This window comes from Salvelinus sp. IW2-2015, linkage group LG8 (genome assembly GCF_002910315.2).
Source record: "Salvelinus sp. IW2-2015 linkage group LG8, ASM291031v2, whole genome shotgun sequence".
Taxonomy (NCBI): domain Eukaryota; kingdom Metazoa; phylum Chordata; class Actinopteri; order Salmoniformes; family Salmonidae; genus Salvelinus; species Salvelinus sp. IW2-2015.
In genome coordinates this window covers 9,041,717-9,062,530 of record NC_036848.1, presented here as the reverse complement: position 1 = coordinate 9,062,530, position 20,814 = coordinate 9,041,717, and the positions used below count along the sequence as shown (strand labels likewise).

The window sequence follows — 20,814 nt, the reverse complement described above, 5'->3', positions numbered from 1 at the left end:
ATACGGTTTGATATACCACAGCTGTCAGCCAATCAGCATTCAGGAGCTCGAACCAACCAGTTTATAATAGACCGTATATATCACGGGTATGACAAAASTTAATTTTTACTGCTCTAATTACGTTGATAACCAGTTTATAACACTAATAAGGCACCTCTGGAATTTGTGGTATATGGGCAATATACCACGGCTAATGTCTGTATATAGGCATATACCACACCCCCTCTGGCCTTATTGCTTAATAACTTTTCTTTATATTATGTATCATATTGTCAAACTCAAATGTAGAAAAAGGCTCTTCCAGTTATGGAATTTAAAAAGCAACATGTGGCCTTTTCCAAATGCTGATAATTTGAAAAATATAAATGCAACATGTAAAGTGTGGGTCCCATGTTTCATGCGCTGAAGAAAAATAATCCCAGACATTTTCCATACGCAAAAAACGCTTATTTCTCTCAAATTTGTTTACATCCCTATTAATGAGCATTTCTCCTTTGCCAAGATAATCCATCCAACTGACAGGTATGGCATATCAAGAAGCTGATTAAACAGCATGATCATTTCACAGGTGCACCTTGTACTGGGGACAATAAAAGGTCACTTTAAAATTTGCAGTTTTGTCACACAACACAATGCTACAGATGTCTCAAGTTTTGAGGGTGCGTGGACTTGAGATGCTGACTGCAGGAATGTCAACCAGAACTGTTCCCCGAGAATGTAATGTTAATTTCTCTAACATAAGCTGCCTCCAGTGTCGTTTTAGAGAATTTAGCAGTACGTCCAACAGGCCTCACAACCGCAGACCATGTTTAACCATGCCAGCTCAAGTCCTCCACATTCGGCTTCTTCACATGAGGGATCGTCTGAGGGGGGGTGCTGATTATTCTGTCTGTAATAAAGACGTTTTGTGGGGGGTTGGGGGGGGGAATAATTCTGATTGTCTGGGACTGGCACCCCAGTGGGTGGGCCTCTGCCCTCCAAGGCCCACTCATGGCTGCACCCCTGCCCAGTCATGTGAAACCCATAGATCAGGGCCTAATGAATTTATTTTAATTCCCTTATTAATTCCCTTATGAACTGTAACTGTAACTCAGAAAAAAAGTATAAATTGTTCCGTTTATATTTTTTTCAGTATAGTTTGAAGGCTTGTTCATTCAAGAATAGTTAAAGGTTAAATAAAAAAAATAAAAAATAAAAATGTTCCCAGCGGTAAAGGTACTGAAAGTTCTAATGTGTAGTGGGTGTGTACACTTAATGTGAAAAATGAACTGAGGTACATAATTGGCCGTGGCCATGATTGGCAGCTTTGGGGATCAAATCAGAGGCACCCTAAATAAAAGTTCTTTTTTTTTTAACCGGTACTATAAAACCAACGACGGCTTGGCGTCGTATGGAAGAAGCCATCTTGAAGAGCGTTGGCTGGTTGTGTTGTCAGTAGGCGATTTGGAGAGATTATTTTCAACTTATTTTATTTGTGTAAGTAACGTAACTGTTTTCGTTTTTTATTTTTTTTTATGTAAATGTAGTTGTGCTGTTTAAGTAGTAAAGCCTTAGGTCGTGCAGCCTTAGCATTACGTAACGGAGTGATACTATGGTTCATGCTAGCGGTTTATCTGTGCGATACTTTTATTTTTATATTTTTTTAAATAAACAGTATTTGCTGCTCTTATTTTCAGAGGGTGTCAGAATTGTCACTTTGTTGCAACCGCATTCGAGGAGGCGACTTCCGTACGTCGCTTGCATTCTGGCAACATGGCTTTCTGTAAATGTATGGGAGACAATCTTGCCAGCCAAAATGGAGGGACTGTATGCATAGCATAATGGCGAAGCATGTACAGCGAGTGGGTTACATAATAACAGGTCATTTTATAACAATGTTTCACTTTGCAGGACAAGGGATCTTAGTACAACATGTCAGACACCGAGCAACAGTTTATGGAAACATCCGAAAACGGCCATGAAGGCGAGGAGGACTTTAACGGAGCCGAGCCCGCTGATGAGACCGAAGCCCTGAATGAAGGCGAGGCAGAGACCGAAGCCTGCGTAGAAGATAAAACTGCATTAGAGGGAGAAGGCAAAGGGGAGGGAGAAGATTCACAAAATGGTGCCTCGGAGGGGGAAGGCGGACAGATCAACGCCAGCAAAGGCGAGGAGGACGCGGGGTGAGTGTAGACATGTATTCGAAATATTATATTCGATCTCGGCAGRGCTCATAATGGATTGCATCGCTCCTTTGTTACGTCTGGCTTTGTTGGCGCCATGTGCAGTGCTAAGGGGGGATGGGCCTTTAGTCTCTATGGGATGGGCGAATTCAGCGTAAAAATAACACTCCCTCGTCCGTTTAAACAATCGCGCCCAGCTAAAAGATACAGCATCTGTTAATTATAGCACATTGGGTTTGTTTCTGATCAAAATTGTTGGGCGTGCGTGGTTTTGGACATGCTGTAGTAGGCCCAGCCTTCCTATGTCAGCAATATGTTCCGTAACACTTATCGAGCACTTGTGTTAATCAATCGCCATATTTAATGTGTCCATTTTTTCTTTGCTAGGAAAATGTTTGTTGGCGGACTTAGCTGGGACACGAGTAAGAAAGATCTTAAAGATTATTTCTCTAAATTCGGTGAGGTGACAGACTGCACCATAAAGATGGACCAGCAGACAGGCCGGTCAAGAGGCTTTGGCTTTATTCTCTTCAAAGAAGCAGCCGGTGTAGACAAGGTAAGAAATTATTTCTGTTACTTTTATTTATGGGCTGCATATTTCATGCCAATGTGTTTCAATGTGAAGTTTTATAGCACTGCAATATCCCTGTGGGTATGCTACTATTTGCCCTTCGTTCTCCTAGTTATCCTTCCTCTTTTCTAGGTTCTCGAGCAGAAGGAACACAGACTAGATGGGCGACAGATTGACCCCAAGAAGGCCATGGCCATGAAGAAGGAGCCTGTGAAGAAAATCTTTGTAGGTGGTCTCAACCCAGACACAGAAAAGGAAGTTATCCAGGAGTACTTTGGAACTTTTGGAGAGGTAAAGTATCCACATTTCTGATTTTGGTTGTGTGGTAGTACTGACTTGGTGGTTTTGGTGCTGTGTTAACCGTAATTGTTTCGTCTTTCCTTGACATGCAGATCGAGACGATTGAGCTTCCACAGGATCCAAAGACTGAAAAGAGAAGGGGCTTCGTGTTCATCACCTATAAGGATGAAACTCCTGTCAAAAAAGTGCTAGAAAAGAAATTCCATAATGTCAGTGGAAGCAAGGTAAGAATGGATCGCAGTCAAATGCACTGCAAGGCCATGTGCACTGTCCCTTTTTGTACAAGTGATTGCGGACGTACGATGTTGCACACTCACTTTCAAATGGAGCCTTTGATTCGTGTGAAATGTTATTTTATTGTGGTTTCCTCAGGGAACATGTAACCCTCGCATTAAAGATCCATGCAGTGAGTGTTGCAAAGGTTTTTTCCATGGCTGACTTAAGTTTTCATCTTACGATCTGTTCCAGTGTGAGATTAAAATAGCCCAGCCCAAAGAGGTGTACCAGCAGCAGCAGTATGGTGGCCGTGGAGGTGGGGGACGAGGCAGGGGCCGTGGAGGTGAGTATTAACASCAAACATCTGGTGCTGATTTAACCTAGGGAAACTGTACGTCACAGTCCTAAGATCAGTTTGGGTTATGTGTCTGCTTCTAGTCGCTGTATTGATTTGTTGTTCTCAGGTCAGGGCCAGAACTGGAACCAAGGTGGTGGTGGTGGATACAACAACTACTGGAACCAAGGCTACGGTAACCAGGGCTATGGCTACGGTGGACAGCAAGGCTATGGCGGATACGGAGGCTACGGCAACTACGACTACTCCGCAGGATACGGCTATGGTGGTGGCTACGACTACAGTAAGCGATAACCACCCGAAACACAAATGTGAGAAACTTTGTTGGTCCTTGTCGTACGGAAGACACTCAGTCTTTTTCTTTCTTGTCCTCCAGACCAGGGCAATGCAGGCTATGGGAAAACTCCAAGACGTGGAGGCCACCAGAGTAGCTACAAGCCATACTGATCACATGTAGTGCAGGTATGCATTTTTGCATCATCTATGGTGATATGACAATCTAACTGTAACCATTTGTGCCTTTGACTCAAATTTCTCCCATCTAGTCTGATCCCATTCAAACGTTTGTTAATGGGGGGAGGGGGGTGGTGAGGGTCTGGAAATCTTTAATAATGGACTCATTCCATGTGCCAACCATTTTAAGATGCATCCCTACAAACACTACTTGATCAATAAGGGTTGAGGTGGTGGTTGCCCCAGCATAAGCATTAGGGCCTTTCTGATGGGGTGCCGGGTATGGCAGCTAGGTGTCATGTCCCCTTTGATGCGCTCCCCCTCTGGAGCAATGTTATTGTAATGTTACCAAAAAAAATACTAGTTCATAAACATCATGGTGTCCATGTGTGTAATACTAAATGCCATTTGGTTATGCTCAGTAACTATAAGCACCATGTTTCTCTCTTAAGGTCTAAAGTAAATAAGAAAAAAGAAACCCATGGTCCGGCCACAGCGAACATGGGCTCTGGCTTTTCCTTTGGAGTTGGCAGAAATTTGCCTCATGCCCCATATGTACAGATGAAGTGAGGAACTGGGGAAGCGAATGCCACTTCCACTTTTTATTTGATATTGTTTTGTGTCCATTTCCATTTCCAGAGATGGAAGTGTTATTTTTACTGTACTTTTTGGTACCTTTTTGAATAATGTATTGTATGGTCGTATTTACATGTCTGCTGGACTTACCAACAAACAGGAGCAGAGCTTTCGTAAGCTTTTCAAATAAACTTTTGTTGGTGTTCTAGATTTGTAGTATTTTTTTTTTTTTTCTCATGCTGAGTGTTTGATGCGAGTTGCATGGCTTCAGATGTGGGGTGAGGCGACGGGATTAAACTAATCAAAGGTTTCATTGTAAGCTTGTCTAGTGAATGTTTGCAGTTGGCTAGTAGACGATGACAACCAGCATTTGTTTTTTTTGGCTTTTAAGGAGTCCCCCCCCCCCCCCTCCCATATTGTTCTGCATTTTTTAAGTGGCTATTAGTGTTACAAACAATACAATCCAACCGAGCGCAAGCCTGTTAATGTAAGAGGGCCTTCCCTCTCTCACTGGAAACTCATTCCTCTAGTGTCTTGGGCAAATTGGTAGAAATAAACTTTTGGTTTATATTACACGTGGATCCTTTTGTTATTATTCATAAACCTAATGTTAACTGATTTGTACTGTTAAATGGCTTGTCTTGGGTAAGGTTAAAATCGCTCTGTCCGGATGTCTCTTTGGGATGCGGTGGCAGATACTTCGCTGGCAGAGGGAATCGGTCAATGGGGTGAAAGCCGTTCTACGTACATGTCGATTTACTTTCGGAGCTAGCTGATCTTACCCCGCTATGGATCTGAAGTGTAACTACAGTATTTGCTATGTTCTAGGTGGATAAGGTGATAACAGTAGTCCTCTGGTAAGTGCACTCCTACCCCATTTTTGCTTGTCATTAATAGTCCTTTGATACTTGTGTATAAAGTCACTGTTGCCATGCAATGTTGCAATTATCAAGATCAGCTGGAAGTGTCTTCTCTTCAGTCTGCCTGGGCCAGTGTCCATTCCAAGTTGATATCATGATCTCTTTCCTACTGTATCAGTAGTACCTCATTGAGTTCTTAGTACTTCGTTATTCCGTAGTTACCATGTGGTGGGGGGATAGTCTCTATTTTCACAGAAGTATAAATGTGAGCGTCACAAGCTATTTTAATGTATGTTCATTTCATAGGAAAAGTACATGGTGTTCTAGTAGAGAAATGCATTGCTCTGTTTCTGTCACTCATGCAGAACCAAAAGCGTGCAGTAATTCCACGTCATAAACCATGTGTTAGCTCTAGAGGTGTAATCATTTAGCTTTGTAGCCTTAATTGTGGTATGGATCAATGAGACTGGCTTTCTTGAGTATGTCTGCAGGCTGTCTTCCTCCACGATGGCTCCAGGTCTGGTGCTCTGCTTTATGTAATGGTTATCTGGGATCCATGGGATGTCCCACAGATGCTGAATAGCAAGGACCTTTATGAAATCCAAATGTCTGAAATGCACTTTAACAGTTAATCTACTAGAGTACTTGACACTCCACACCGCTACCTGACTGTGACCAAATCTTACTGTCTGATGCAATTAAATATTTCTACAGGGTTGTACAAACCTTAGCTGTCTCCATTGTCCAGTTTTTGATGACCATTCTCCATGTCTTGGGGGGGAGAAGTATTTGTCAACAGGTTCTGCCATACCTGCTTAGATGGTGTTGAATAAGTGTCATTGGCCTGGTCCAACCCCTATTCCCATCTATTGTTTTGKCAGATAAAGGCATCAGGTAGGTGTAAATTATCAGATTCCTTCAGTTCTGAGAACACTGCAGTAGGTTAAGGGGACTAAGATTAGCTGTGGGACTTTCCTATCATCTGTGAGTAATAAATACTATGTGAATGTCCTGTAATATGCTTCRTTCAAGGCTGCAGGGTTTGTGTTCCAATCGCTTGTGAGAATGGTGTGTGTCCTGTCTGCCACCAGCTCTGCGTCCTCCACACTGAAGCACATGGGAGGTTTAAACTTGACTGTTCTCCCAGGGGCTTTCTGTGCTGACTCAGATATGCTCCTCTTTCAGTCTGGAACAGGAGAGGATATTTCTGCTTGTGTTTTTTTAGGTAATGCTAAGATTTATTTGGAAAAGCTGAAGCCCACAACCAGCCCCTTGGCTCTGTGACCATCTCCAAGCCCACAAAACCACTATTCAGCCAGTATCTCAGAATGCAAGGTTGGTCGTTTGTTGGTAGTCAATGGTTCCTATAGAGACCATGGGCTTGTTCACCTGCTCAGACGTTGCATGCATCAACCAATGGTTGCGTGCCAAGTCTTCGACTGCCTTCGGACACCAGATTGCTATAACGTGGTTGGCTGATACGTAAAATACCTATCCAGGTGTTGTATGATCTGGCATGCGTCAGCAGTGCCTGGGCCAAGGAACACGCCATTACCTAAACATAATTCCGGCCATAGTTCTCTTGCCGGATGTCTCCAATGMTTGGATGTTAGGTCTGTAGCTGCGTCATCAGGTCCAATATGTGCCCTCCTGCTCGTGAGGAGTTCCCACTCAGGTCCTCCTTGATCACGTCCACTGACACTGGGTTTCTGCCAAACTGCACACAGTCACAGGAAAGCCACAATTCATGATTAGGGATGAGACTCCTAATTTGAGTTGCACATATCAAGGTTTATTGGTTGCGTACACGGGTGCAGTAAACAAACATGTATAACATTAACTTTTGTGCACTGTACACCTTATTTTCTAAGAATATATATAGGGGCTCCCGAGTGGTGTCTCAGTGCTAGAGGCGTCACTACAGACCCTGGTTAGATTCCAGGCTGTAACACAACCGGCTGTGATTGGGAGTCCTATAGGGTGGCGCACAATTGGCCCAGGGTCGTTAGGATTTGGCCAGGGTAGGTCATCATTGTAAATAAGAATTTGTTCTTAACTGACTTGCCTAGCTAAATTAAGGTAATAAAAAAAAAAAAATAGGTAGTAACAGCAACTACAAGTCTCACTGTGTGAAAGTACCCCACTCTGTTGGCTGTGAAGGCCTCAGCTATCTCCACTGGTTACCATACATGCCAGGCGATGCCCGTTACCCATCACCTTGGCTATGGTCATTATGTCAGGGCAGAAGTCATCATCACCCTGAAGCTGGAAGGCCCAAAAGTGACTCCCCACACCCCCAAAACCTGTCTGCCACAAACACTCCCCTTGCAGAGCGCACGTATCTGTAGAGAGAGATACCAACAAAGCAAATATTTTATTATGCACAATGACCTTGATCCTAACTCGTGARGATTTGGCTGTTCGACCTAGTCTTTGCTGATGAGAGAATGGTACAGTCTAATAGTGCACTGATATTGTATGCTCCGAGGCAGTACCTACTCTGTTACTTTGGTTGAGTATCGTTTGGGCAAGAAGATCACTGGGCAACGACTTAATGAAAAACAGTGAAACATGTGGGTCAAGTCCATATTGAGAGAGTATACCCATAGATTTAGAACACTAATAAGCATTGTTACACAGTTACTACACTATCAGCATTACACACTGCTCTGTGTCCAAATATAGACTTATCTTTTCTCCTCGTCCACGCACTATTGTATTTGCTGTACCTTGCAACCTCTTTGGTGCACCTGGTCTATCACGTCCTCCACAGTATCTGCATATGTCTGGGCTGGGTTGGTCGTCTCTACAGGTGTCTGCTACAGGGGCCTGTAAGAATGAAGTGGAGTGTAATGCCAGTATCAGCTTTTTATAGCACACTCACCAAAGAATAGAGTCATGCAATATGTATCCTCTTACACACCATGTAAAGCCACTCTTTCTGTTCTGTCAGTTTCCAGAACTTGTATGGACATATCGATAAGCGAAGTCAGGTGTCAATGATATGGAGGAGGATAGGGAAAAAGAGGGAAGGAGTACATTTAGAGAGAGAATACTGAGACATGCATTTGAAAAGGTAACAGAACAGTAGGTGTTTAAAGTGTGATATTTGAGAAACCTTACTGSTCAACCACAATGACGTCTTCATGTTGGGTGCCAAGTGTAATCCTAGATCATTGGCCTCTGAACTGTTGGAGACATATACACACACACACACACACTGGCAAGAAAAAGTGTGTGAACCCTTTGGAATTACCTGGATTTCTGCATAAATTGGTCCTCAAATTTGATCTGATCTTCATCTAAGTCACGACAATAGACAAACAGTTTGCTTAAACTAATAGCACAAACAATTATACATTTTCATGTCTTTATTGAACACACCGTTTAAACATTCACAATGTAGGGTGGAAAAAGTATGTGAACCCTTGGATTTAATAATTGGTTGACCCTCCTTTGGCAGCAATAACCTCAACCAAACGTTCTCTGTAGATGCGGATGAGACCTGCACAACGGTCAGAAGGAATTTTGGACCATTCAACTTTACAAAACTGTTTCAGTTCAGCAATATTCTTAGGATGTCTGGTGTGAACCGCTCTCGAGGTCATGCCACAGCATTTCAAATAATCAACAAAAAAAATCAGGTTGAGGTCAGGACTCTGACTGGGCCACTCCAGAAGGCGTATTTTCTTCTGTGGAAGCCATTCTGTTGATTTACTTCTGTGTTTTGGGTCATTGTCCTGTTGCATCACCCAACTTCTGTTTAGCTTCAATTGGCGGACAGATAGTCTTACATTCTCCTGCAAAATGTCTTGATAAACTTAGGAATTCATTTTTCCGTCAATGATAGCAAGTTGTCCAGGCCCTGAGGCAGCCCCAAACAGTTGGGATGAGATTTTGATGTTGGTGTGCTATGCCTTTCTTTCTCCACTCAGATTTGTGTGTTCCTTCCAAACAACTCAACTGTAGTTTCATCTGTCTACAGAATATTTAGCCAGTAGCACTGTAGAACATCCAGGTGCACTTTTGAAAACTTCAGACGTGCAGCAGTGTTTTTTTTGGACAGTAGTGGCTTCTTCCGTGGTGTCCTCCCATGAACACCATTCTTGTTTAGTGTTTTACGTATCGTAGACTCGTCAACAGAGATGTTAGCACATTCCAGAGATTTCTGCAAGTCTTTAGCTGACACTCTAGGATTCTTCTTAACCTCATTGAGCATTCTGCGCTGTGCTCCTGCAGTCATCTTTGCAGGACGGCCACTCCTAGGCAGAGTAGCAACAGTGCTGAACTTTCTCCAGTCACAGACAATTTGTCTTACCGTGGACTGATGAACATCAAGGCTTTTAGAGATACTTTTGTAACCCTTCCCAGCTTTATGCAAGTCAACAATTCTTAATTTTAGGTCTTCTGAGATCTCTTTTGTTCGAGGCATGATACCACATCAGGCAATGCTTCTTGTGAATAGCAAACTCAAATTTTGTGAGTGTTTTTTTTATAGGGCAGGGCAGCTATCTCCAATCTCGTCTCATTGACTGGACTCCAGGTTAGCTGACGCCTGACTCCAATTAGCTTTTGGAAAAGTAATTAGCCTAGGAGTTCACATACTTTTCCTAACCTACACTGTGAATGCTTAAATTATGTATTCAATATAGACAAGAAAAATACAATTAGTGTGTTATAAGTTCAAGCACACTGTGTTTGTCTATTGTTGTGACTAAGATGAAGATCAGATCAAATTGTATCACTAATTTATGCATAAATCCAGGTAATTCCAAAGGGTTCACATTTTTTCTTGCCACTGTGTATATATATATTACATTATTCTTCCTATATCTTATATACCAATATATATTACATTATTCTTCCTATATCTTATGCAGATGTCATTGGGGTTATGTTGCAGGAGGACTTCAGGTTGTGGTCTTATCCTGAGTTGACAAAATAGAAGACACACAGCTTTTCGGGCAGAGTGGCAGCGAGGCGGTCGGCATTCTGTACTATAATGTCGTGCAGGAAGCGTGAATTGGCTTTCAGATGCTCCACCTGCACGGTGGCTGCTTGTGTGATGCTGGGATGACAGTGACCCACTCACTATATGTGCAACAACGATCCATCGTTGTCAACATGTCGTGACATACACTTACCACTAGGAGGCACTGTTGTGTTGATTATGTTGTACTGTAATGTTCAAAGGGCTTTGGATTGTGTCCTTTGCCGCTATGCTGTCACAAAATACACCGAATACAACAGAATACGTATCAAATATGCCAATAAGATGCATTAAAAGAACGTCACCGATAGATTTGTCTCTTACCGTGCTGAACGTTGCTGATACAGTCCAAATACTAATTGCCATTCTCGTCATACAAAGACTGTCCTCTGACTCTAAGAATCAGCAAGAATACCTAGGAAAGACATAATGCACCCAATTTACATTTCAATGTATTCATACTTGGTTTACAAGCGTCAAGCGTTGATCTTCTTCAAGTCATGCAGTTACATACCCAATCAGTTTATTTTGCGTTGCAAGAGGCTCTTATTTACTGAATGTTTCCAAAGCCACTCTCCACTGCTTTTGGCTTACTTTATACTACTAAGTTAAATGGAACTACAGACTCGAGTTGTATTTTCCGCTATTGGCATTACGTGCATGTGCATTTTCAACTACGCATGCGTCAGTCTATTTGTAGGCATTACTTGTGGAGTATTTTCAAGAAACGAAGTGTCTGTCTTTTGGTATAAGGGGAATCTAGCATTTTCGTTATTTCCCATGCAAAAACTGGAATAATGCTATTGTTATCATAGTTCATAGCACCCTTATCATCACAACAACAACAAAAATCTTCCAAACTACACTACCCAGAGTTCAAAACAWGTTTTTGTAGCGCTGGGATCTCCCGGGCACACGCTGTAGTATTGGTAGAATACATGTTGCTGGCATATTATCTCTGAAAAATGCATGTACTCAATGTTTTGATCTTAATTTTTTTCTTAAGAAAACGTTTTGTCTTGTTTTCCAGAACATCGCCCTCGCCTCCCGGACGGTTATACCAAATATATATGTGGTTATACGCTAGGTACTTTCAGCAGGATGCTAGTTTTTCATATTCAATAATCAAAAGCAGAACGTTTCTCAAGTTGAAGATGTAATTTTATTTTTTGGAGAAGATATAGAGTTAATTCATAGATGGATTGTGATACAAAATATTTGGTGTAATAAAAATACACGCATTTAGACGTTTCAACCACCCCTTTTTAATGGTTTCTTCCTATGACTATATATTCGGTGCAATGCCATATTCTGTCCGGTGCTGCTTTCGGTTGCTAAGGAGACGCGGTGGGCAGGTAAATTCGTCTTCATCATCGAGCTAGCTAGTTTTCAAAGCACAATCTGGGTTTGCTGTCAATAATTAACTTAATTGTATTATATTATTAGGAAAATGGCTTCAGGTACTTTGATAATTAAATATGTGAGCATGGTAACATAGTTAGAAAGCTAGCAAACAGCTGAATGATAAGGGTTTATGTCTAGATGGGATACATCTTATGCCAGAATTGACTTCGTAGCAGGTTAGGATAATTAATCTAACAGGTTTGGAGAATTGGGTTAAATTTAGGAAAGGGCTTGGGGTTAACTAAAATAAACCTTTGACGTCAATTTGACAAACTGTTACACATCTAGCAGTAACCGTGAAGGACGGTCACTTCCACGGGCTGCTGCTTGTTCATGCTAGCTAGAGTTAGCTTGCTAGCTTAACTACTGTTACCTGGACAGCTAGCTAGACATGCTTGTGGCGATACCAGTGACTATATGAAAGGTGATACAACAATGTGTAAACCAACACGGACAGCCTAGCTAGCGTTAGTTTGCCACAGCTTGCAACCTGTGACGTTAATCATTGTCAGTTGCCTTTTGCAGCAAGCATTCGCTGCTAGCGATGTATTTGGGGTAATGATGACCAACTTAACTAATTTGCTTGTAAACTAACTAACTCACCATATTGCTACTAATTATTCATAGCACGCAACAATCCAATGTCATCACATTTGTTGTAGGTTTGGCTTGCCTAGTAGCCAGCTGATATTTACATTAGTAACCAACGTTAACTATAATCTAGCTAGATCAGAATATTGAGGACTGAGCTAACGTTACTGGAAGTCTCCGGCTAGAGTCGGTTTACCAAGCACTCTAATTATTGATTTGAGACTTTCTTTGCTTTGAAAATATTTGCCTGCTAGCTGGGTTTCCAGAACCTGATAACTAATAACGTTACCGTTTAAACATACTTTAACTAAACTCTAAAGATTAGTTAGTGAGTGGCACACGTGCCATTTAACCCGAACTTTCTATATCAATTAAATGTCCACGCACGCTTTAGTCATTGGCATTTCTAACTGCTTGGTAGGTTTGAAATCTAATGTTTATTTGTGATGGTTCACACACAAACTAAGTCAAAGTTCTGTGAGATGGCTAGTCCATATTTAGAGCATTTTATTGTGGGTAGCACTATCTTGCCACATAGCCCTAAGGACTTAAAGCAACAGTAGCTCCCCATAGTGCCCAAAACCAGGAAGAGACCTTGCCCTTTGTCATCTACACTGAATAAAAATCTAAACTGCAACATTTAGTGTTGGTTTCATCAGCTGAAATAAATTATCCCTGAAATTAAATGCGCACAAAGAACATATTTTTCTCCAATTTTGTGCACAAATCCTGGGCATTTCTCCGTTTGCCAAGATAATCATCCACCTGACAGGTGTCATATCAAGAAGCTGATTAAACAGCATGATAATTACACCTTGTACTGGGGGAAATTAAAGGCCACTTTAAAATGTTCCGTTTTGTTACACCACACAATGCCACGGATGTCTTAAGTTGAGGGAGTGTGCAATTGGCATGCTGATGGCGCCGACCGACATGGCAGCTCTGCTTCTAGCTCCTAAGCAACTTTGCTTGTTAGATACTACAGCACAGTTGGCACTAGTAACACAAGCATTTCGCCACACCCACAATAACATCTGCTAAATATGTGTATGTGACCAACATTTGATTTTGACTACAGGAATTTCCAGAGTTGTTGCACGATTAATATTTATATATATTTTCCCAGATTGTCTGTTAGACTTTATGTGTATATAGTCAGGATAAGTGACTATTATAAACAGGACATACATGCTTGACAATACATTATGCATCATAATGAATTTCTGCTATGCCACAATAAACATCAATAAGAGTTGGATAAAACAAAGTTAAACAAATACCTATATGCGGTAGATGACAAATCGTGACAATGTAATCATTATCAAGACAATTCCAACTCGTGATATAATACAATGTAACGCCAAGTTTTCCTTGCCAGAGATTTTAATGATCATTTCTTTATCATAAGCAGCCTCTGTCGTTTTAGAGAATTTGGCAGAACGTCCAACTGGCCTTGTGTATGGCGTTGTGCGGGGTCGAGCTGTTTTCTGATGTGAACAGAGTGCCCCGTGGTGGTGGGGTTATGGTATGGGCAGGCATAAGCTATGGACGAAGAAAACAATTATACTTTATTGATGGCTATTTGAATGCACGGAGATACCGTGACATGATCCTGAGGCCCATTGTTGTGCCATTCATCCGGCTCCTTCATGTTTCAGCATGATAATGCACGGCCCCATGTCGCAGCATGATAATGCACGGCCCCATGTCGCAAAGATCTGTACATAATTCCCTGAAGCTGAAAATGTCCCACTTCTTCCATGGCCTGCATACTCACCAGACATGTCACCCGTTGAGCATGTTTGATATGCTCTGGATTGACATGTATGACAGCATTTTCCAGTTCCCGCCAAATCCAGCAATGTCGCACAGCCATCAAAGGTGAGCGGGACAGCATTCCACAGACCACAATCAACAGCCTGATCAACTCTGTGCTGCATGAGGCAAATGGTGGTCACACGAGATACTGACTGGTTTTGTGATCCACACCCCTAATTTTTTTGTTGTGACCAATAGATGCCAATCTGTATTCCCAGTTGTGAAATCCATAGATTAGGGCGTAATTTATTAATTTCATTTGACATATTTCCTTATATGAACGGACTCAGTAAAATCTTTGAAATGATTGCATGTTGCGTTTTTTAAAATGTTCAGTATACATTGAGATGACTACATAGGAAAACAGAAGCTGTTTATCAAGTGCTAGTTTTATAGATGCCTTTTGGTTTCATTGTGATCTAGACTTACAGAACAGTTCAAAGGTTGTAATGATTAGTCAAGCATGTATCTGGGCCGGTCTTATTTGGTGTGGGACTGTATAGGCCTTAGCGGAGTCAGTTTGTCCCCATAGGGTGTGTCTCTAGTTCCAATTACTGTTACATCTGTTTAAAAGCTGACCAACTCTGGTATTTGCGTGAAAAAAAAAATGCATGGTGTGGAATGTGTCAGTGAACTCCATGAACTGGCACCTTGTTTAACTCTGGTGCTGTGTGCCTTGTGTGCATATTGTTTGTTCTGTGTTCTGGTCATTTTAAGCTTCTTCTAGTCCTGTTGTCCACTTTTTCTTCCCCCTTTTGTGTCTCTCACTGTGCAGGCATAATGTGCCTTTGGCCCCACTCCCTCTTCATTTCCCACACTTCCTCCCCCTCTTTTCCACATTCTCCCTCCCCATTTCTTTCTCCTCATAGCACTTTACAGTGGCACACATCACTCATTGTTGAAATGGACCCACTGAACTATAATGTTCTGTAGTATGCTATTCCCCAAAAACTCCATCTGTGTTTGAATAACTTCCATCTGAGGCAGCTAGACGGTTGGCCAGTCCGTTTCCTAGCCTGTGATATTGCCCAGCTCTTATCTGGGAGGTCTGCAGAACACACTCATTAGGCGTTCCCTCTAACTCCTTCTTGGGGTTTTCTCATCTCACCAAAACTGTGTAAACATAGCTGCATGTTTTTACAGTGACCTGCGCCGATGAGTTTCGCAACCTCATTATTTGACCTCTTTTAAGAGGACTAAGTTGATAAGTAGACTAAGTAATGCCACAATGATTCATATTAGGTTTAAACACACTTTCCTGTGAGGACCCAAAGCACAGCTGAGAGATTAGAAGATGGGCAATAAATTGGGAAATCCTWTGGCTTGTTTTTCTGGGGAAATTGACTCATGCTCCAAATAATTCTGTATCTGATGCTATGATTTCTGGTAAAATGAGTCATGTGAGCAAGTGCGTTTACTACTCATTATTAAATGCTGTTCTTCAGTTGAGGGGAACATGATGATGATCGTTTCTCAGTGAGGTTGGAAGGGTCTGTCTGGCCGGTTGAGGTGCGGAGGGGACGCCACATACCTCGCCAGGAGTCTGACAGCCTGACAAACACCCCATCCCCTTCCTCCTCCCTTCCTCCGCGAGCCGCCATGGTGACACTCATCACAGAGCAACTCCGCAAACAGAATCTGGAGGAGCCCCCTTACCACAGGGCCTTCTCTCTCAACGTGGTGAGCATGGCATGTGACACAGGTTTTTGTATAGCACTTCTTCCATAAGGAATTACCTTTTGCCATAATGGTTGCCTTAGTCATTTTAAATCCCCTCTTCATTGCTGTGTTTCAGTCATTGCCTGAAGTGGGTTCCAGCCCCACTGTGTGTTGGAGTGGGTGTGGGTTGACTCCAGGTAAGGATCCATTTAATTCCTGAAGCTTTTTTAAATTAAAGGGCCTCATTCAAAGATCAGGTTCAATCATTAACTGGGGGAAGGGCCTACATTGATTCCCATTTTTGGTTTATTTCACTTTCAGAGAGTAGTTGGTCTATGTTCCCATCCTCCAAGACCCACCTGCAGGATGCCTCTGTCCTGTCCTCCCTGGACCCACTGGGAACACCTTTCCCTCTCCCCAGCACCTCTGTGACAGACCTGTCCCTGCAGAGCTCTCCGCCGCCGCCTCCCAAACGACACTGTCGCTCCCTCTCTGTCCCTGAGGACCTGTCCCACTGCCGCAGCCCCTGGCGCCCCAGCGCCTCCAAGATCTGGACCCCAGTCAAGCGCCGCTGCTACAGTGGAGGGGGTGTGGCCTGCATGGGTGTTGGCTCCTTGGTGGGTTCCGTACCCCTCCGAGGCCCCAGCTCCTCCCTCACCTCCTCCCTACACTCCTCCTCCAGCCCCACCTTCTTCAGCCTGGCCATGTCCCCTGACTCCCCTCTCCCCTGGGGCTGTCCCTGGGACCATAATGACCTGCCCAGGGGGGGCTGCACTGGCTTCTTCCCCGCCCCCTCCTCCTGCTCCTCCTCCCCCGCCTCGCTGGGTTCCTGTCGGCCCTTGCTGCAACGCCGCTTCTCCCTGTCCCCTGTGCACATCCTGCCTCCCCGGCCCTCCCCCTCTCCTGCTCCCGATCTAGTCCCACGCTACCCTTCGATGGAGCCCCCGGCCCCATCTCCCTCAGCCTGCAGTTCCCCGTCATCCTCGAGGCGTGACCTACCCCCCTGTCTCCCACGCTGCCACTCTCAGCCCTGTGACCTGCGTAAGCCCGGCCTGAAGAGACGCCATGACGCGGACACCCTGCCCTACTACTTCAGGCCTGGCCTGGACTTCAGCAAGATGACTCCGGTGAGCTTGATGAGAGGTACAACTGTTGTAAGGCCTATTCAGAAATGCAGTGGATCCAAAACAACACAAAATGCATAACTTTGGTAGAAACTGCTCATAGTTGTCCTTGAGGCAGAGAACCTTTGTAAGTTGCTTGAGAGTAGCAGGGGGCCTAAAGCAGCCCCTCATCTCTCAGCTCTCCTGCTTCTCTCCCCACAGACCAGTGTGTTTGTGGGGAACTTGGGCTCATAAGCCAGGAGAAGTGGGGCCACTGGTTCTCTGACTCCTCCACCTCCCCTCATGAGCCAGAACTACTGCATTCACATTCCTCTCCCAGCCTGACCGGACCAGTCTGGATTTGGGTTCAGGGTGTGGCATTGTCGGTACTGTGCTGCCTGGCCATGGAACCTCATTGCCCTGTGTGTATTTTTGGGCTGACACTTGCATTCCTGTGTGTCCAATCGTTGATATATGCCTGATCTCGTCCACCAGCCGGCTCTGTCGAACCGTCTGGTTTCAACAGCGCCACAGAAAGGGACTTGAATGAAGTCTATGGCAGGAGTGGACGAAACAACCCATTTGAATGAGCTAAAGTATCAGTCCACCATCTAGTGTAACACTTTAGAACCTTCCCTTACATAGTGGACTTCGACGCGCAAGTGATTTAAACAAAGTGAGTTTGTAAAATCTGAAAGCACACATCTTAGAAGTAGTTTTCATATATAAACTTTATATACCGAGTTCCAAATCAATTGGCCTTTGCAAAAATATGGTCAATGTGATGGAACATTTTCTTTTGATTTGGTGATTTTCTACATTTTTCAGTCCCATCTCTAATACAGCTGTAGCAGGGTCCTTCCCTCGCCTGACTATTTGAAGCCACGCTCCTTTCAAGTCCCACTTTGTTGCAGTGTTACCAGGTTCTCTATATGCGGTAGCAATTGAGCCTGGGGGATGAGGTTAATGTGTCAATGCCCARCGTCTTGCCACTATGGACATCCACCACCCCAGCCATGTATATTTAACCACTGCTATGGACTTCCTGCTCTGGGGAGTGATGTCATCACTTTTTCTCACTGGTGTATTTATTTTAATTTTCTTCTCATTCCTGGTTGGTTTGTTTGGCCTTCTGGGGGTGTGACTGGAGCTGCTGCTGCTGGGTCTGCAGCTAGCTGGCGGTGTCTCCTTGTGTTATGTTTTAAGATGGTGGGTTGTGGTTCATGAAATGGGTGCCTTTCTAGTGTAACAAGACCAAGGGAGAGCTCAGTTGGCTCTGACTGGGGTCTCGGAGCAGGATGAATTGGGGGGGGGGGGGCGGCTCGTGGTCAGTGCATGTACAGATACATTTACGTATGCTTTGCATAGACCGGTCTCATTTGAAAGGTGGACATTCTCACCAGGGCTTGACAATAAATAATATTTTTTTAAATCCCTTTGGACAAGTAGGATTTACAGACATTTTTTTTAACACCATTTTTACATTATATGATGCAAGGAACCGCTTTATAAAATAAATTGTCTACGGTTCAGAACCGACCAACCACTGCCCGTTTTAAAGCGATGAGGCTGATGTAACTGATCAGACCGTTTTTAGCGTAACTTTTTTCTCAATTGTATTTTAAGCTCAACAATGTGCACATGGTTGTAGGCTTTTTGTCAACGTTCCAAGATGCACTTTACGGGACAACAGTTCTCAAAAGCACATCACATGCAAAAACGGTTTCATGTGACGGTACTGAAAATAATCATTTGGAATTAAGGGGAGCTCTAAATATGCATTAACTAGCATAGGTTACTAATATGGCTAGGATTATTCCTTTGGCTGCTGGACAATAAAATTTTGATTTGAAAACCAATAGAATTTGGAGGACAAGCATTACACTCATGGTGTTTTGAATAACTACAAACATACTAAAAGCTTTTGGCAAGTTCCTTAATTAGTAAGGCTCAATATTACCATTATTGTATTGCTAGAGCAACTTTGACAAGCGCACTATTTAGAGCGTATGGCTAGTTGAGTTGCAGAAGGCCCTCCTGAAATGCCTGCACACATCTGCCTTCATGGGTGTTAGCTTATTAGATTCASCTGAAGCTGAGTTGTGTGGATAAACTTGTTTCTCTGGGAAATGCTGAAGATATTAAGTGTTTGTTTCTGTTCTGTGTGTAGATTCTTAGTGGGGAGCCCCTGGTGTGTGGAGCGGCTGTCTACACGGGGCTAGAGCCTGTTCCAGGGGACTTCAGAGGAGCCTTCTCCCCTGCAGACCTGGGAAGAACCAGCATTGGACCGTTGAGTGAAAGTGAGGAAGAGGAGAACATAAATATGGGTGCGCAAGAGGCCGGGCAGCAGAGTGTGTTTGAGAGAGACTGCACAGAACTGGACTTGAACCTTATTGAGGAGAATTGAAAGTTTATTGGTGCTCCGTGTGTGATTGACAGCATTCATCGTCATATTCACATTACACCCCGGCCGAGCCCACGGGAACCTGCTGCCTTCGAAGGGGCCACATTAGGGGCCCTTCATATCACTGGCTGACTATAGGTTATGGATCAATTTTACCATTAGTGTAATGCTAGAGCAACTTTGACAAGCTCACAATATTCAGCATTTCAGGACAATGATGTTCTGCCTGTCCATACTCTGTGGGTAAATGTGTATACCCAGAAACACAATGGAGATGGATAAGACGTGGTGATTTCTGAAGGTCATACTGTAATAGCCGCTTTCTAATAATACGGGTAGTAACGCTCTACCACTACTACAATTATAAAAATGATGCAGTTTGCTTGCGATGGACACTCCTGTCGGCAGGATACATTACCGAACGTATGGCCAGTTGAGTTGCCGAAGGCCCCCTGAAAAGCCTTCACACATCGGCTTTCATGGGTGTAGGCCGAACGCTCTGACGTGTTTGATTTGGCCGGGTGGAAAACCCACACACCTGTAAAGGGAATCAAGGAGGGACCCATGTGCTTTCCTCATAGCTGGCAAATGTATATTTTGCTGCTTCTGTTTCCCTTACTACTTAGATAATGCATTCATTTGTTCTCCAATTGGCTGAATTAAATATTGTACATTAATCATGTACAAAGCAGGTGTTTCTGCTTTCATGGTTTTTGTTCATAACATCAAGATGTTTTCTTGGTCTCCCATAGAAATGGAACCTATATAGTCTGTCCATTCTGATTCAGTTCCCCACTAATGAACAGATCACACTTGCACTGTAATAGGATTTGAATAATTGACTCGACGCTGCAGTTGGATCCTTTAGGGCACAATGTAATGTACTGTACAGTGGTCACCTGTGGAAACCATTTTGTGTGAGTGGATGACTGTTTAGACAGGCAGCTCAGTTTCTTTTTCTTTTTTTCCAAATAGTTTTTTTGACCAATCAGATGTTTTCACGGCAATCTTTTGCAGAGCTGATTTGATTGGTCAAAATACCAATTAGTGAAAAAAATATCAGAATTTGGGTGTCTGTCCAAACGCAGCATTAGCGTGTGAGAAGGAACCAGTAGAGATGCAGAGGATTGGTGGCCTTTCGAGAGATTATTTTTATTGTATGTTTTCAGATGGAAATGTCTATTTACACTTTGTGTACAAATAAAGTTTATTAGAGATTAATTTTGCAAAAAATCACCTTTGTCTGGTTTCTTTCAATCAGCAATGTTTAAGATGGTGTGTATTGGAATATTTATACATACATATCTTGAAACATACAGAGTATAGGGCACATTGACTTTAGTGACATCTAG

The 20,814-nt window shown here is 43.2% G+C and overlaps 2 protein-coding genes and 1 long non-coding RNA gene across 8 annotated transcripts; 2 read left to right on the top strand and 1 right to left on the bottom strand.

Annotated features, from left to right (window-relative positions):
• The first annotated feature begins 1,362 nt into the window (after positions 1–1,362).
• LOC111967367 (heterogeneous nuclear ribonucleoprotein A/B) lies at positions 1,363–5,206 on the top strand. Of its 3 annotated transcripts, XM_023992319.2 has the most exons (9): positions 1,363–1,476; positions 1,891–2,162; positions 2,550–2,718; positions 2,866–3,024; positions 3,126–3,257; positions 3,502–3,592; positions 3,714–3,887; positions 3,981–4,066; positions 4,510–5,206. In XM_023992319.2, exons 2-8 carry the CDS (start codon positions 1,912–1,914, stop codon positions 4,049–4,051), a joined length of 1,047 nt encoding a protein of 348 aa, XP_023848087.1. In that variant the 5' UTR covers positions 1,363–1,476; positions 1,891–1,911; the 3' UTR covers positions 4,052–4,066; positions 4,510–5,206. The 3 variants fall into 3 exon arrangements, with proteins under 3 accessions (XP_023848087.1, XP_023848089.1, XP_023848090.1); XM_023992321.2 differs by lacking the exon at positions 3,981–4,066 and having other exon boundaries at positions 4,510–4,943; XM_023992322.2 differs by lacking the exon at positions 3,981–4,066 and having other exon boundaries at positions 3,714–3,915; positions 4,510–4,584.
• Positions 5,207–7,599: 2,393 nt separating this feature from the next.
• LOC111967369 (uncharacterized) lies at positions 7,600–10,888 on the bottom strand. Of its 2 annotated transcripts, XR_002877752.2 has the most exons (5): positions 10,808–10,888; positions 8,617–8,681; positions 8,417–8,455; positions 8,223–8,322; positions 7,600–7,835 (listed from the first exon to the last, which is right to left on the bottom strand). It is a non-coding gene; the product is annotated as an uncharacterized lncRNA (long non-coding RNA). The 2 variants fall into 2 exon arrangements; XR_011480303.1 differs by lacking the exon at positions 10,808–10,888 and having other exon boundaries at positions 8,617–8,979.
• A 901-nt stretch (positions 10,889–11,789) lies between these two features.
• On the top strand, positions 11,790–20,698 carry LOC111967366 (protein FAM53C). 3 transcript variants are annotated; one of them, XM_023992317.1, is made up of 5 exons: positions 11,790–11,838; positions 15,742–15,976; positions 16,092–16,152; positions 16,277–17,082; positions 19,229–20,698. In XM_023992317.1, exons 2-5 carry the CDS (start codon positions 15,896–15,898, stop codon positions 19,463–19,465), a joined length of 1,185 nt encoding a protein of 394 aa, XP_023848085.1. In that variant the 5' UTR covers positions 11,790–11,838; positions 15,742–15,895; the 3' UTR covers positions 19,466–20,698. The 3 variants fall into 3 exon arrangements, with proteins under 3 accessions (XP_023848085.1, XP_023848086.1, XP_070300829.1); XM_023992318.2 differs by having other exon boundaries at positions 16,277–17,098; positions 19,229–19,322; XM_070444728.1 differs by having other exon boundaries at positions 11,800–11,838; positions 15,774–15,976.
• The last annotated feature ends 116 nt before the right edge of the window (positions 20,699–20,814 follow it).